At 36.9% G+C, this 17,378-nt stretch overlaps 4 protein-coding genes across 5 annotated transcripts; 2 read left to right on the forward strand and 2 right to left on the reverse strand.

Annotated features, from left to right (window-relative positions):
- The first annotated feature begins 115 nt into the window (after positions 1–115).
- Positions 116–11,067, forward strand: LOC136344192 (uncharacterized). Its single transcript, XM_066291404.1, has 10 exons — positions 116–981; positions 1,032–1,504; positions 3,417–3,688; positions 3,745–3,915; positions 3,967–4,331; positions 4,801–5,141; positions 6,015–6,338; positions 9,601–9,670; positions 9,722–10,180; positions 10,237–11,067. Exons 1-10 carry the CDS (start codon positions 973–975, stop codon positions 10,582–10,584), a joined length of 2,832 nt encoding a protein of 943 aa, XP_066147501.1. The 5' UTR covers positions 116–972; the 3' UTR covers positions 10,585–11,067.
- On the forward strand, positions 7,001–8,543 carry LOC136343959 (zinc finger CCHC domain-containing protein 10-like). Its single transcript, XM_066290981.1, has 2 exons — positions 7,001–7,282; positions 7,338–8,543. The coding sequence occupies exons 1-2, from the start codon at positions 7,233–7,235 to the stop codon at positions 7,657–7,659; spliced, it is 372 nt and encodes a 123-aa protein (XP_066147078.1). The 5' UTR covers positions 7,001–7,232; the 3' UTR covers positions 7,660–8,543.
- A 452-nt stretch (positions 11,068–11,519) lies between the features above and the next one.
- Positions 11,520–12,787, reverse strand: LOC136343951 (leucine-rich repeat-containing protein 15-like). Of its 2 annotated transcripts, none has more exons than XM_066290969.1 (3): positions 12,665–12,787; positions 12,358–12,611; positions 11,520–12,310 (listed from the first exon to the last, which is right to left on the reverse strand). In XM_066290969.1, exons 1-3 carry the CDS (start codon positions 12,690–12,692, stop codon positions 11,591–11,593), a joined length of 1,002 nt encoding a protein of 333 aa, XP_066147066.1. In that variant the 5' UTR covers positions 12,693–12,787; the 3' UTR covers positions 11,520–11,590. The 2 variants fall into 2 exon arrangements, with proteins under 2 accessions (XP_066147066.1, XP_066147067.1); XM_066290970.1 differs by having other exon boundaries at positions 12,358–12,580; positions 12,630–12,772.
- Positions 12,788–12,800: 13 nt separating this feature from the next.
- Positions 12,801–13,629, reverse strand: LOC136343958 (zinc finger protein 512B-like). Its single transcript, XM_066290980.1, has 3 exons — positions 13,475–13,629; positions 13,252–13,422; positions 12,801–13,201 (listed from the first exon to the last, which is right to left on the reverse strand). Exons 1-3 carry the CDS (start codon positions 13,505–13,507, stop codon positions 12,905–12,907), a joined length of 501 nt encoding a protein of 166 aa, XP_066147077.1. The 5' UTR covers positions 13,508–13,629; the 3' UTR covers positions 12,801–12,904.
- Between the last annotated feature and the right edge of the window lie 3,749 nt (positions 13,630–17,378).

Here is a 17,378-nt window from a genome sequence, read left to right on the forward strand (position 1 = left end):
ATATATAGAATTGTTGTGGAACCAATCAGTTAGTTTACGTTTATTCAGTCAATATTTTGAGAGGTAAATTTAAAATGGTTTGATACGTAAAAATAGAGATTCCGAAGATTGCAGATAAGCACTAAAATAAAGTCCTTCATCGTCTTCGTCCTGACTCCACAAATTACAATCTAGGAAAATATTCTTGGTTCACCATTTCATCGCCATTGTTCGTAATTAGCCTAATGGAACACAGATGGCGTGTCACTAACTAGGTTATTAAAAGTAGGAATTACTTTGTCGGAATTAAGATGATATTCGCCATTTATACCAGAATATCTGGTCAATGCAATAATATTTTTTATAAATAATTTTATCTAGGACATAACTACCTGTTAAGGCGTCGATTTAATAGAAATGTTAAAATTGATAAATTGCTCTCATTGAACTTAAGCGGTATTTCAAATCTGTATGGAATAAAGTAATGAATCAAGAACCAGTTGAACGAATTTTCTCCACCAAATATTTATTAAAACACTTCAAGTTTATTTCTTGCTCATTTTGAGACGTTTGCAATAAAGTTATATAATAAAGTGATTTGAGGGTGTCATAATTAATCAGTTCTCTCCCCATTATTATTTATGTAATATGCTTAAACTTGATATTTTTGAAGATCAACTTGTACATTAACCCAATTCAGGTGCACATCTTACGATATTTTTGATACTTTTCTTTCACCTCTGTTACATAACAGTGCGACTGCATGCATAAGTAGCTCGTTTGATTTACACAGGGGCGGACGACTAATTTTTAAGTCGATCTTCATTGTTTGGTACACGGTTGTGCTTCTACGCCTTTGCCATTAAATTGGTCCAGGTGGTTCGCCCCAATTCAAGGTTCTTTCTTCGAAAAAATTACTATAAAACTCCAAAAAACGCAAGGATTTGTATCATTCAATCCTGCACAATTGACACATACACAACAAGAAGAATAATGAAAATCGTAAGTATTTCATTGTTTAAATGGACGCATTTTCATTACAAACTTTTTAGATAATCCTTGTGGCTGTGGCTCTGGCAACTGTCCAGGCTGAAGACTCTTTAGCTCCAAGGAACATCAAAAAGCGCGGGATCTTTGGAGAAAATCTGGGTCTTGGTTCAGTTGGAGGTTACGGAGGTTATTTGGGAGGATATGGTAGCTCCTTAGGAGGTTATGGAGGCTCTCTTGGATACCTTGGTGGCTCCCTAGGAGGCTACAGTTCTCCCATCGCAACTCCTGTTGCTGTCCCGGTACCAGTTGCCCAGCCCGTGGCGGTGCCAGTTGTTAAGAAAGTGGCTGTGCCGGTACCTGTAGCTCAGCCAGTTCCAGTTATCCATAAAGTAGCTGTGCCTGTAACTAGAACTGTAGCAATTCCAGTTCCAGTTAAAGTGCCAGTTGCTGTGAGGAGCTACGGAGGTTACAGGACTTACGGAAGCTACGGAGGATACGGCGCAGGTTACGGAATTAGGAACACCGGTGGATGGTGGTAAATGGAGTGTTTGATGTTACTACATATAATTGTCAATAAATGAATGTTATTTTGTATGTTCGATTTATGTGTTTTTCTGCAGCATTTTAAAACTTTGAGGACGATATGTTGAGAATTTTTAAACGAGTTTCGTAATGATTTAAGGAGGCGCATTAAGAGTTCCAAATTACAAAATTTATTTTTATTTTTAAAGTCGTTCTCACTTATTTCAAGCAAATATTATAAGGCTTTTTAGCTCATTATCGCGTCCTCAAAAACTTAATACATCAAAGCAACAAAACCTTTTTAAATCCAGCCTTTATCCAAATTATTGATGAGAGCATTCCAGAACAATTTTAAGAATGCTTCCTGTGTTCTCAAGGATTTTTTGAAATGTTTCTGGGACCTTAATTAGCGCCCCAAATACTCTGAAGAAGTTCTTGATTCGTGAGTTTCACAGGATCATGAAATATCTATATTAATCAATGCTACTTTTGATGTTCGAGTTCGGATTACAACAAAAGGGCATTAGTTACTTAACTAACAGGTGTCGAAAGAGATGCTTTACTGCACACGGACGGAAATTGACTGAACGGCGCAATGCAGCAATTGAGTGCGCTAAAAAGACTTTTCGCACATACAAACATATTTAACGTTGACACTTACATGTGGTGAAATTCTGTTAAGTTCAGCTGGTAAAGGCGTGCGGCTAGGTAATTTTACCTCCCATTTATAGGAAGTGGTATGCTATATGATAAGAATTTTTTAAGGTTACGGAGGTTTCTTAGAGGTTCCAATGGACAGTGGTAAATGGTGTGTAAAATACCATGGAGCCTGAAATAATGGGATAGAATCCTATGTTTTAATATGTGTATATGTTGTATATCAACTTGGCTCGTCCAAAATCCCCTGAAAGGAACTCCATTACCCGATGCTCATTATAAACTGTGCTGTTCTAAATTGCCGTCCCTGTTAACATTTTAACAAATTGTCATTTAAAAAAAAATCAAAAACAGTATTAAATAGAACAAAAAATACTGTCTTTTGACGTCTCTAATTTTTTTTTAATGTTGTTTATGCCACCGATAGCGCAAAATGGTAGGACCATATGGGTCAAGTGACACCTCAAATTAAACATTTTTCAAAACTACACTCAATGGTGTATTGTGATTCAAAATCTATCAATTGGTTTTTAAAAAAAATAATATGGTGAAAAATAGTAAAAAGATGCATTACAAACTCAGTTAAATAGTATGAAAACAAACAAAAAACTTGGTTGTTGATAGAAAATTGCTTTGTTTTTAATTTTTTGCTCATAGTCTTTGGTTATTTTTATTTAAATTTTCTTCTTCGGCCAAATATCGGCCATTTTGTACCACCGGTGGCGAAAACAATATTTAAAAAAATTTTTAAAAAGCTTCGAAAGGTAGTCTGAACGTTCTATTTAATGCTGCTTTGGAATTAAAAAAAAAATACAGTTTGTAAGAGTTAACAAGAAGGAGCGGGTGGAGAGAGGGGGATACAATTTACACATACGTCTGAATTCTTCCGCTCTGCCGAAATTCACGCAACATTTGCACTTTCGATTTTGTTTTGACCTATAAAAATACAAAATAAACCACGGAATACTGCAGTTAAAAGAACCACCGACAATAATCGCCATAATTTATATGAAAACATCTCTCAACACGCCAAAAAAAAACCAGTTCGTCGGACCGGACTCCACCTGGTGCCGTATCAAGTTTGAAAATTTTAATCACTGCCCTTAGGCCTGAAGAAGTTACGTATGATGCACTAATTTAAATAAAGAAAGCACCTTGTTTGGAAATGTCTCATAAAGCATCCCACCCTGATTCAGTTTAGTATAAAAGAGTAAATTTTGTAAATCGTTATCAGTTGTCCTCGAGTTTTGATACATCTTCTTATTGGTTCTGGGTGCAATGAAGACCATAGTAAGTTCTACAATTACTGCGCTGAATTGGTTTAATAAACGTTTCTTTATTCAACAAAAGGCGTTCGTTCTTCTTCTATGCCTGTCGGCGAAGTGGGCCACCGCAGGTTTCCTTCACAAACCTGCAGGAAATTTCATATCAAGCCCTGCAATCGCCACAGGAAATTTGGAGATTGGCGGCGGACACTTGGACATCCCTCCAGTGCCTTCATTGCCCCTCGAAGGAGAAGTTCACTCAAGCAATTTCGAAGGTATGCATTAGTAGTAGTTATGTTCCTGCAGGATGGCTCATTAAACAAATTATCAGGTGCGTCGGCTTTTGCGACTGCCTCAGCTGGTGCAGGTGCTCTAATAGAATCAGCCGTTCCTGCCCATTTATCTGGAGGTCCATCCATCCTATCAGCCCCTGCAGCTTTTCCTATAGGTCACGAAGGAGGAATTGCAACCGAAGGACTTCATCTGAGAGGAATTGCTGATGGTGAAATTGTCGTTTTGTTCCCGCTGGATGTTTCATTAAGCAAATTTTCAGGCGCATCAGTTTTTGCGGGTGCTTCAGCTAATGCAGGTGCTCTAATAGAACCAGCCGTATCTGCACCTTTATCTGTAGGCCCATCCATCGCAGCGGCCCATGCATTTCTCCCTTCAGCTCATGAAGGAGGAATTGCGACCGAAGGACTTCATTTGGGAGCTATTGCTCCAAGCGGTATTGCCAATGGTGAAATTGCTCCCAGTGGTGTTGGTTTAGGAGCTCTTGGAGGTCCTGACGTACACTCCAACGAGGCTCACTACCATTTGGGACACACCGTACAACGTCACGTGACTGTTTTACACAGGATTGGAGTCCCAGTTCCACAGCCCTATCAAGTACCAGTGGAGAGACGTATTCCCGTTCAGGTAATTGTTCGATTCCCCACAATAAAATTTGTTTAAAATGAATAATGACAAATAGATATAGATAAATTATATTTTGATGCATGGTGATTTGGGTAAAATTAATTAACACAATCAAAAAATTACAATTTCCAGGAATCAACGTGTTTATCTCATAAAATTTGTTATTGACACCATTGTATGTCTATTATCAATTATAAATCTGTCTAATTTAGTGTTAATTGCTCCAAGATATATAATTATCTTCGATTCTAATATGAGCCGAGAAAATGACAGTAAAGTGCTATGTGATTGTGCTGCAAAACACAGTGGCCTAAAATCTCGCATAATCTAGGTCAAAATTATATTTCTTTCAGCCTGAGTTTTTGGTTAAATTGGCTTCGCATCGCGAGACCAATTCAACTGAAACATTAGACTATTCATTTGCCTTGAAGTGAGTTAATTTACACTTTAAACTCATTTGGCTCAATAGGTGCCCACCCCAGTAGACGTCCCTGTAGACCGACCCTACCCAGTACATGTCCCAAAACCCTACGAAGTAAAGGTATTCCGAGATGTTCCAGTGCAAGTAGATCAACCCATTCCTGTACCGGTAAAAGTGCCAGTCCACATTAATATTCCACACCCAGTTAAGGTTGAAGAACGAGTACCAGTTCCCGTGCACATAGTGAAGAAAATTCCAGTAGCAATACCTCATCCAGTTATTGTGCACAAAAAGGTACCAGTTGCCATCCATGCTCATGTAGAACCACTTCATCATTTGCCGCCAATAGGCATTCACGAAATTCATCACGAATCCCATCCTAGATGGAAGTGAAGCGGGGATGAGCGTAGAAATGATTGATGTTTGTTGTCTAGTCGATACTTTTAGAGTTTTTTTTAATTTCTTTAAAAATAAATATTTGTTATCGTTTAAAGTAGAACGAGTTAGTATTTCATAGACGCAAATCATTGACAAATTTGCGGATGTTTCTGTGTGATTCCTGCAGAAGAAATAGATATAAAAAAGAAGAGAGGGAGAAAGTACCCGAACTGTGACCAATTGCGTGCTTAATACTAGAAAAAAACTTCGATTTTCTATAGGAAATTGATCGTTTAGTTAAGTAACCGTGAGGAAATTATTAACATGCCTATTAAAGTTATTGCTCGCTGAAATGGAAAATAATTCAATATGTTTAACCAAACTACTTACGGCCCCTATAAACTCTAAGCAGTAATTGATGATATGACGAGACATGGATTGAAAAAATGCAAAAATCAAGAAGTGTAAATAATTAAGGCATTCGGTTATTAACACATTTTTAATGTGATCTTAAAAGATAAACGAGTCTGGCATTAAATTGCTGTGACCATGTTTTTTCGTTTAATTCACCATGTTCTTCACGTAACTCTTATACAACAAATCTTAAGTAGTTCCACAAAAATATGCCCCACCTGTTTGATTTTTGAATCTGTATATAAAACTCTTATTTGGCGTGAAAAATGCGATAGTACACGCAATTTGTCGCAGTAATGAGACTATTAGTAAGTATTTTATTAAACCAGAAGTTAAATTTACTACTCACACCTGCTTATTTCAAAAAATTAGACGATTATTTTGTTCTCCGTCTTTGCTTGTGCCGCTGGAACTACGGGCTTCATAGCCAAAAAGATATTAAAACTGAGCCTCATTGGCAAGTTTCCAAGGTATCCTGGAGTGTATGCAAATGCATACGGATACCGTCCAGTGTTTGGTCTTCGACCTGGACCTCTACAAGGCTTACCACCACCGACTTTTGCAAGCTATGCAGGAGGAATCAAAAGGCCTATTGTAGTGCCTCAGCCATACCCAGTTCCAATTTCCAGGCCATATCCTATTCCAGTGGACAGGCCTGTGCTATTTCCAGTGCAAGTACCTGTGCCTGTGAGAATATCCGATCCAATACCTGTGCCAGTGCCTCACCCTGTGGTTATTAGGAAAACTGTTCCTGTTTTTATTGGTGTTAACAACGGAGGTGTTCATGGAGAGGGGTATAGTTACCGGCAATTTTTAGGAGAATGATGATCATTTGGGTGGCAGTACTTCTAAATTGTTCCCTAATGATGTTGTTAATTTAATTTTTAACTTTTTTTATTAAATATTTGTATAAGACCCAGTTTTTCAAACTCTGGGTAGTTTTGAAATTAACATAATTTCTATAGAAATGAAGAAATTACTATTCCGCCATTTCTAAAGAAAATATCTTACTGGTAAAGTTACCAGGAGTATGAAAAACCGAGCTTTAGACCCGGAAACACCTCCTATCTTACTGGTGGCGCCAACTATTCGTCGCGTGAATTATTAGCTACCAAACACAAGCATATTTGTTCATTCCATGTTTAGTTTGGTTGTTCACGTTCAGAGAGCGCTACACCACTACACTTTTGACTAAATAGTGAAGAGGCGGACATCTTTGTCGAGTCTTTTGCATTTCTCGGCTAAGTAACTTGATATTGTAAATAAAAATATAAATTGTCCTTTTACTTTTGAATTGTTCTTAAAATAACTTTTATGTACCGTTAGCTTCAACGATGAACACAAATGTAAAATTAATTTAATATTTGAATAACCCGCCTAAGGAGCACGTATGACGCTTTATCGGTAGTAAAGTTTTCTTTATTTATAGCAAATTTAATCCAAATAAGACTCTTATCACTCTTGTTTTACTCCATTACTCTGACTGCATGACAGCAACTTCACAGCTTGTTAAGACGTAGCTTCGAATAAACAAACGAAGATCAATTAAGTATCTTTCAAACCCAAATTTATCAAAAATTCAGCATTACACCTCTATAAAAGTGTTTTAATTAGATTAAAACATTCCCCAAGAACAACAATTCCACCACGAATCACCAATTCAATTTTGCAAAGCACCCGAATCAGCCATGACTATTGGGGGTAATGATGGGTCCTCAACTTCAGCTATCCTCAAGAAGTAAGTACAATCAACTTACCGCCTTTACCAAAAACCTCGTATTTCTCTTCTCTAGAAGGCAAACAACTTACCCTCCACAAGGGGTAAGATGTCAGAAGTGTCTGGAATATGGCCACTGGTCCTATGAATGCAAGGGCAAGCGGAAGTATGTTCACCGATCCTCCAGATCTCAGATTTTAAAGAAACGTTTAAAAGAAAGGGAAGAAGCGCTTTCACAGGGTGCTTCAGTGAAGAACAAAGGTGCTCAATCTAAAAAATTCAAGAAAACTGAGAGCTCCAGCTCTAGCAGCAGTGATTCAGATTCGAGTACAAGTGAGAGCAGCTCTAGTGATAGTGAGGACAGTTCAAGTTTGAGTGGAGACGAACATGGTAAATAATGTAAATACATGTTAAGTTTTGTTCTAAGTCAGATTTATTTTTTATTTTTACGGCCTTTCATCAAGTTAGTAATGTTCACATAAAGGGTTATTTTTTATTAAATATAATGAACTAGGACTAGTGTGGTCTGTGTCCTCCAAGTGAAGCCAAATTTATAAATTGACATAGTAACAAATGCTTAACATAAGGAATATGAAATATGCAGAATATGTAGCCCAATTCATAGATGCACAAGTTAGGCATAGTGTAGCTTAGAATGTCACCAAATCTTATCATTTGTGTTCTGAAGTTTTAAAAACTTAAACCTGTGGCCCACACACACACACACACATAAAATGAAAAACATTATGTATATACTATCTGCATATTAAATACATCTTCCTTGAGAACTTGACACTTTGCTCCATGTATGGTATGACTACAATTGTCAGATCGTTAATATTATGTTATGTTGTTTCACTTTATAAATCTGGCCCCAAGATATTTGTGAATATAAAATAGTTTGTGTGTAGGTACTAAAAAATTAGTAGTAGTAAATAATTGGATTGTTATGCAGAACTGAAGCAAATGCCAAAATGGGATTCTTCTGAATATCAAAATATCAAGCAATGTGAAAAAATGTTTGCAGTTGTTGACCATATGTTACATAACTTTGAAGTTGAGGTCAGGCTTCATGGCATTTTTGAATGTGCTTGGTCTATTATTGCTTATTGGGCTAAATTTGTAAAAATGACAATTTGGCGCTTGGGCAAGTTATGCATAACCCTTAATAACTATTTAGTAATATTAAGAATATTTAATCCTGTAGAGTAGTACCCTCAGGTCCATCTCATGTAACGGATTTGATGAAAATTTTAATAAAAAATAATATCTACCTTTTTAATTGAGAAATTTATTAAGTAATGAATTAATAATTATTCAGATAAAGGGGTACATATCAAAAATGTTAGTTTTAAAATAAACGGTTTTGGCTTTCTGGGTCAATTGAAACAGTCGTATTTTGCTCAAAAAACAATTCCACCTATTTCTTTTTGTAAATAAATAACATCGGGCAACACGAATGCTAGGAAGCTTTCATGTTTCAAATTTAGGGACTTATCCAAATTTCCTGCATCACCAAGTATCTAATCTATCCCTTTCCTGCACCAAACAATCGGGCAATTTTTTTTGCATATATGGAACTGTAATTGAATCCCAAAGTGGAGCTGAGTCTTGCTTGCGGCAAGGTCTTCAATTCTTACTTTATCTAAGCCATGATTATTATGTCTCATTAGTATCGAACTTGCTACATTTGCAAATAAAGCTGAACTTCCGCCATCCTTATATAACATTCCAAAAAAATATTATAACGCCGATTCGTAATATTTGCCAATAAAAGTGCATTCATTAAAATGCTCACAATTAAAGTAAAAGGGGGTTATTGTTTCATGAGAATGTGATATCTGATTGAGTATACACTGATTGCGAAAATTGCGCTTTGATGGGTAAAAATGTGAGATTCTGTGTTTGAACCGCCTAATAAATATTAGGTAACATGATCAATTAGTTTTTAATAGAAATGAGTAGGTATCAACTGTTAAGCAAGCCCCTGAACTAAAGCGATCGCCATGACCACCAAGCCAATAACGATATCGTGTCAGAAAGAGCAATTAAAATCGTGTGGGATTTACTGTCTCCTTCACAGCCGGTGGTTCTCTTGAAAATCCCAAACATGCACTTTCACAAGCAAAACATAAAAGAAGCACGTAAAAGAATCAACTCTGCATGAGGAATGCCTCTTGCTCCAAATTATACACATTATTTTTCGTATGCGGTAATAGAAGCGCTAGGGGGAGAAAGTACGTAAACGTAAGTACCAATGAGATTCTCCATTACTCTGACCCGGAATAATACTATCGCCGAAATAGGGGAGGCTACTAGTCTTTATTTCATATAAAAAGCTGTTTGCACCCACCAGAGTCAACACAGTTCTGGTTCTCATCAAGGAGTAAGCACAAGATGAAGGCTCTGGTAAGTACCTTCAAATCTCCCCGGAAAACAAAAATCAATCGAGTTGTTTAGATTTGCACGGTGTTACTCACAACCTCCGTCCTGGCAGGAGGTAAAACCCAACCCAAACAGAAACGAGGTTTGATTGATCTTGGAGACTTTGGAGACCATGGTGGAAGCGAGATTTCATTGGGAGGAGGAGATTTTGGAGGCCATGGAGGAGGAAGCATATCTCTTGGGGGTGGGCATGGACTAGAACTCTCTGGAGGATTATCCGCGGGTGGTTATGGCGGATCCTCCGGAGGTGGTGGTTTTGGGGGCGGAATCGGTGGTGGTGACGAAGGAAGAGTAACTCATATCACTCTTCACAAGGAGATCCAAGTACCTCATCCAGTGCCAGTTCCAGTAAAAATCTACAAGGACGTCCCAGTTCCAGTTAAGGTTACAGTTCCAGTAAAAGTAGATAAACCTTACCCAGTGCACGTACCGAAACCTTACCCCGTCCCTGTAGACAAGCCTTATCCAGTCAAGGTACGTTCTTTCTCCAGAATTCGACACAAAATGGTTTAAAAACTATAATGCATTAGGTGGTAAAAAACATCCCAGTACCAGTTAAAGTGCCCTACAAAGTGGCAGTTCCATTCAAAGTTGCTGTCCACGTGCCTAAACCCTACCCAGTAGCCGTTCACAAACCTGTGCCAGTTCATGTACCCGAGTATAACATTGTAAAGAAGGTTATCCCAGTTCTCGTTGGCGGACATGGAAGTGGTGGTGACGGCGGTTTTGGAGGAGGATACGGAGGTGGTCTTGAAGGAGGCCATGGAGGTGGTCTTGAGGGAGGATTTGGAGGATCTGAAGAACATATTTCAATCAGTTCTGGAGGAGATTTTGGCGGCCATGAGGAATTTTCTTCAGGCGGATTTGAACATCATTAGCACAAAAGCCTGTGCTTTTACGATACTAGAGCAGCTTATGAGCTTGGTAAATTAGCTTTGCGAGTTATAATTGCGAAGAGTTCTTTACAGAAGTTCATGTTTGGTGTATTTGCACCAGAACTGTGCAATTTTAGGTTTTAAGATCTTTGTACATATATGTAATGTTAGCTCTATGTAGTGCTCGTCTGCATAATGCTTGATTGATCCGTGTAGTTTCGCTTCATTGAGGCATTAAATTCTTCTATTTTGTTCAAAATATCATGCTCATAATCCCGCGATAATGGTCTTGCTTGTAAGATTTTCAATTTCATTAAAATAGATAAATACTACATAAGCCTACGTTAACTGTTTTATTTTGAGTCAAAACTGCACCCAGTAATTAAAATCTACGCCAAATGTTCTAAATAATCTTGGACATAATTAGATAAGATATCATTATTTCAACCTCAAGGTACAGCGAATACATTCCAATGCCTGTAAAAATACGATGTATTTTTAATCACAGAGTCCTGTATCTATATTAGTGTATTTATGTTTAGGGTTTTTCCCTTTTTGAAACAGGATCCAAGAAAAATTTATTTTTTCTTCTGTGTCCATAAATTTTAGCGAAGTACTTATTTAAAAATAGATTTTCGTGTGTTTGTGCAGTATCATTAAAGGTAATAAAAAAATAGTTATTAAAACCAGTTGAATCACTGAAAAATTAATTCGAAATTCAGACTCTAAAGGGATGATTATGAACGATATAAACCAAGCCAATATTCAATTAATAACACCTCATTATAAGAAACCCGACATATACTCAACCCCTGACAAAATTCTTCCTCCTTGATATCATTGGGTATCTTGTGCCCAAAAGAACCATACACACCTTGGGCGTATGCTTCTCCCTCCAGTCCTTTAGGTACCACCACTCCACCTCTAAAATCTCTAAATGCTCCAACAAACACATTTTAATAATTTTTAATACAATTTATATAATTTTGAAAAATGACATGTATTTAACCTATGTCAACGAATACCCTAAAATTCTTCCTGACCCAAAAACAGTGTCAACTTCACACTGGGCTCCATGTTGTCTCAACACCTGACAAAATTCTCCCGCCTTGAAATCATTAGGCATCTCCTCGTGCCCAAAAGAAACGTAACGCAACTTGGGTAGATTCCTCAAAACATCTTCCGCCCTCACTCCTTTTAGATCTTTCCAATCCACCCCCAAAACCTCTAAATGAGCCCTCTGACTTCCTAACAAACCTATATCAAATCCTTCCAACTCATTGCCATACAGCCCCAACAGCTCCAATTTCGTAAGTTTCTTAAAAACAGTCTTCTCTAAGTTCTTAATGTGATTGTAAGTTAAGTCGAGTTTCCATATGTTGCTCGAACTTTTGAAGGCGTCTTCAGCAATACAAGAAAGATTATTATCGCTTAATGATAAGTCTTGGAGATGGTCCAAGCCTCGGAACCACTCTTTGGTGATGCAGTCATCTGTGAAATTTGCTTCAGAAATATGTAGTGTCCGCAGGTTCTTGAAATTTTTGAGCGCTGAAGGGTCTATGAGGAAGTCTTTGTTGCCCAGTAAAAGGGCGGATTCGAGATTTGGGAGCTTTTGGCGATAATTCTTATTTAAAGGTGGCAGGCGTGAAGCTAGTGCTACGAGCTGGGTGATGGGCAATGAAGAGTTAATTTCCTCTATGTGTGTTTTCCAGAGAGTAAGTTTTTTTAACTGAAATTCGAGGATTAGTACGACGTACAGATAATGTGGTTAAATACCTTGGGGAAATGCTTAAAGGTGCTCTCGTCAATTACTCCACTGCAATTTTTAAGAAGTATATGTTCCACAAGCCCTTTGTTCAGTTTTTTCACCCCTGGCGTAATTAGAGGCTGATTTCTGGGTAAATGGGAGTGCAGATGTATGATTTGCGAGGACAGTCTGCCCACATGGTAGGCTGCTGATAGGGACACCAATAAAGGGAGGAAAAGGTAGATATTTAGCCTATAAAATAATGCTGCGGAGAAATTGCTTCCTAAAAAAACGGACTCACATCATTAAATTTCCAACAAGGATACCCTTCTTCACCGCTTCTTTGTTTGAAATCAAACTGCATGTTTATACAAAATTAGTCCGCTTATCGTAGCAAAGTCTCTTCTTATCTCATTCCATGCCATCGACGTAGTAATTAGTTCTTGAAGTCATCAATTACCAGACAAACATGACATGGGGGAATCTTGTTTATTTTGTTTATATACAGAGTCTTGAAAAAAAGTAAAAAATAATCAGAATATCTACAAACTAATTAACAAATCATCTGTCGTCCAACTACCACCCATGGATGTCACCGTGGTGTCCACTGTCAATAACCACTGGATAAGGGATCTTCTTCTCAACCACCACTGGATAAGATTCTTTGACAATTTTCAAATTTTCAATTTCAATTGGATACGGTTTTGGTACTGGATAGGGTACTTTTACCGCGTAGGGTACATGAATTGGTACTTTCACCGGTACCTGAACAGTTCTGGTGACTGGCACTTGGACTGTTTTGGTGACCTGCACTGGGTAGGGCTTGGGCACTTCCACGGGATAAGGTTTGCTGACAGTAACCTTATATGGGACCTAGGAGCAAAAAATTATGTGTATCAGCTTTTATTCAGCAAGGGACTTACTTTGATTTTGATGGGTACATGCTTCACCACAGGGTATGGTTTGGGAACATACACGGGGTATGGTTTGGGAACGGTGATGGTCTTTATATCGTGAAATCCTCGTTTCGATCTCTGATGAGGTTCATCAGCATCGGAATGGCCGAGGACTACAGCCGCTAGTGATAGCACTATCTGCGATTCAAGGGGTGTTATCAGGGGTTAGAAAAAGATGGCGACTACTCACAAACACCTTCATTGTTCGTGCAACAATTCCCATCGCACACTGAGTCCCTGAGATCTGGCAAATACCTTTTATACTTTCATATTTTGTTCATCCTTTAAAGAAATCTTTCTCCTACGAAACTCGTCTATTTGCTTGCACTAAATTCCCCATTTCAATCTAGTTTGAAGGAATAATTGATTACGGAATAAGAGCAGAAATTGCACGGTCGAATTTCCGGTTTTATGATTGGCGATTGTCTTCGGTTTATGAAGAGGAGTTTTCGCGCTTATGGCGTTATTAGAAGTTTCTTAAAAATAATTTTAGTGATTATAATATTATAATAATCATAAATATAACCTTACAACACGTACTATATATGGTGGTACCAGTTTTAAGTGCCCCAAGCCAAGGCCACTTAAAACTCAAGGAAACCTATTGAAATTTAAGAGTAATCTAGAAGAAAGTCTTTGCGAAGATTATTGTTTATTTACTAAGCTATCGATTAAAGAAGTGTCCATTAGCAAATAAGCTAAAAATGAAATTTTTAATACAACATAACAAGATTATGCAACAAGAACGGACGACTTTCATTCGTATAGTAATTCGGAAACTAGACCGGTGATAGTAAAATATGATGATCTTTTTCTGATCATATATCTTGTTCATGTACCGCGATAAGAGGGGATGGATTGGTATAAAAATAAAGGTTTGCGTATGAATCCAGTCTTTTGGCTATTATTTCGGTTACCTGAGGTTCACCTGCCAAGTGAGACCTTTGACGAAAATCTGATCTGAAATATCAATTTTGCATGTTTAAAACTCAAAAAATCTTTCTCTAAAACTTCAACTATGATTAGAATTATAGTATGTGGATATATCCTAAACAAGGAATATTTTTGATACATTTTTTCTTAAATTTTTGAAGTTTGTTCTTTTCGTTCCATATAGTTGAAACCATAACCAAAATAAAAAATCTTTGCAAAATCTCAAGCAAAAAATTCAAATACTGTGTAATATTCCTTAACCTTAGTTAACCTTTCAGGCCTTCTAAATTAAATATATCTTAATGAAATTCGTTAACACCCTTTTTAAGGATATGCTATAGATATTCAAAATTCAGAATCAAATCCAAACAAAAGTCAGACAATCTATGAAATAAATCTAGCCAAAGCCAAGACGTCGCAGAGTTGTAGTTCATTGATACCAATGTGCATGTCGTGCTGCCTACATCAAGTGCTATTTATTACAAATTGACTAAGTTTATATCGTTCATGATTATCGCTAGACTGCGAATTTTCCCAAAAAAATTAAATTAAAAGTACTTTAGGTGGATGAATACGTTGATTTACGGACGTTGGTGGGTTAAATGTTTACCGCGAACAAGACACGCGATTTTCCTGAAAATTTGCAAATGTAGGTGATTGGACTTGCTCTATCAACCTAAACCATTTTCAGTAAGGCGACATTGTCGGTTATAAAGAAAAACAGAAACAGCTTCAATAAATTAAAACAGCCACCCTGTATGTTATTTCATTTTTATATGCGCTATTGGTGTTGTTCATTTCTGCTGTTAATAATTCCTGTATCCGTTTGCAAAGTCCGTTTCTTTTTAAGAATATTCCAGTATATTAAGAAATACACTGAAAAACAATTAAATTTCATTTAAAATTCCCAATTATGTTTTTATGCTCAAACCCTTACATTTCACAAGTAAATGCTATTTTGGGTATTACCTCTAAATGTTTAACTAAACCGGGGGAGCCGAAGTCTCTCGGTTGAGCACCTGGGAGCTCGTTTCGCTCCCCAATTCACCGTTTTTCGCTCTATGGGGGATTTCTCCCTCTCGGCAAAACAGTGATCCGTCTTCCCTATGAAGGAGAGAACCCCATTCAAGCGTCGGAAATTCAATTCTTCAATGAAATTAAACTAGAATGTGGACAGAAGTAAAAGGCGGAATAAGGACCGGGTATAAGGAGACGAATGCTTATATACAGCATCATCAAGCGTCCACCTCCACATACTCGAGACATTCTAAGTTTTAACACAAAACGTATAATTTCACGCACTAATTCATTCACTTTAGCTGTAAGGTTATTCGAAACCGCCTTCAGAATTTATTACATATTATGAAAAAACATTTCACAAATCATATCACTGGTTTATTTTTGCCGAGCCTAGTATACAGGGTTGTTAAATTCATTTGTCAACATTGAGTTCCCGAAAACCGTAAGAGGTATGAATTAAGTTCAGGGAACAAGACAATAAAAATACCACAATAGTTATAGGTGGCAACGGTGTAAATTTCTAACATTTCTTCCCTTTTGTTAAGCATTTTTATTACTTTTTTTTAAATAAACATGTGCTTAATACTAAGAGTGCTATAAATTTTTATTTTGTTGGTCCAGGGCTTCCAAAGAGTATAATCAAATTATCAGGATAGTTCAGGCAGGTTCAGGTTATAAAAATTAAAAAAAAAATGAAGTTGATGATAATATGAATGATAATTCTGAAAATCTGATACATCACATCAAAAATTTGAAGGCACCATTCTCGAGAAACGAGACAGTGAAATTTGAAGATCTTGGTAACCAAGAAAGATTAGAAGTCGGATAAACTGGGACAAAGTTGCGTAATTTGAAGTTCAAGAATATGTTCTTTCAAAATTCGAAAAAATCCAATGATTTCTAGATGCATTCGAAAAAAACTAGCGTTTTGGAAAAACTTGCTATTTTCTCGTTTGCCAATTTAATTAAAACTGATTGACACTTCATTACTGCAACTCTTTTCTTTTGGCTGGGGTGGCATATTTGAAATTCGAAGTTTCGATTTTTGCCATTCATCATCAACTTTGCTACCGAGACCCCTATAGTTCAGGTTCAGAAAGGGACACTTTTAGTGCGGAACTAGTTGAAATTTTCTAAATTTTAAGATGTAGTTTTGTTAGATATAAAATGCGTCGGTTTTTCCCAATTTAATCGACTTTTTATCTCTTATGGGTTGCATGATCCAAATAATGGGCAGCGAATTTGATGAATCTCGCATGGTTAGTTTGTTTGTAATTGACCGGGCTCTAATTTAATATCTTTGACTGTCGTTCTAATACTATAACGCAATTCAGAGAAATTCTTCTCAAATGTATTTCCAAACCATCGTGAGAATTGGTCCTTCCCTAATGGCATTTCAGTTCTATACAATGCAACATTTGCATGTAGGATTTGCACAACCTAATTAATGACTCTAATAAAGGTTAGCTACGTGTCAGATATATCTTCCTTGTTGCTCTTGACACGCATCTTTAGCTTTAACAGATGCAATGTGGGTCTATGTTCAATAACTAAAGAATATTAGTTTATTTTCAAGGGCGGTTAATACGCTAACTGTTTAAAAACATTGCGAAAGCTTTTATCGATTCATAATTTAATTTAAGTGAGGATATATTTTACACAGTTGAAGGAAACTGTAATAATACCCACTAGATTTGCGTAACGATATTTCCTAAGCAACAATTTTACCCGTTGAAAAAACGATCGAAAAAGAGGCATTCAAACGATATTGTGAAACTGCATGAATGTTATGATATGCATAAATATGTCTGATTTAAATTTAATTTGCCCATAGGTATTAATTTGCATACTGTGTGTTGTTTTTTTAGTTTTCAAATGCATAAAATTTAACAAACGTTTATTGATCAGTGAAACTAGTAAAATCGTTTGATAGTCTCCATGTACACTTAGTTGTTGCTTCCGTTGGATGTGTCATTTGGGGGAGTAGAACATTTCCAGGTAATGACGTTAAAATGACGTGTATTTTTGGACATCCTACTTGGCGGGACAGTGTTGATTGAATCATTTTGACATCATTCCCAAGGAAGACTTTGCTCGGCAAATTCAAGAATCTGGCCTTAGATGACGCTAGTATCGGAAAT

Source organism: Euwallacea fornicatus, chromosome 16 (genome assembly GCF_040115645.1).
Source record: "Euwallacea fornicatus isolate EFF26 chromosome 16, ASM4011564v1, whole genome shotgun sequence".
Classification (NCBI taxonomy): Eukaryota; Metazoa; Arthropoda; class Insecta; order Coleoptera; family Curculionidae; genus Euwallacea; species Euwallacea fornicatus.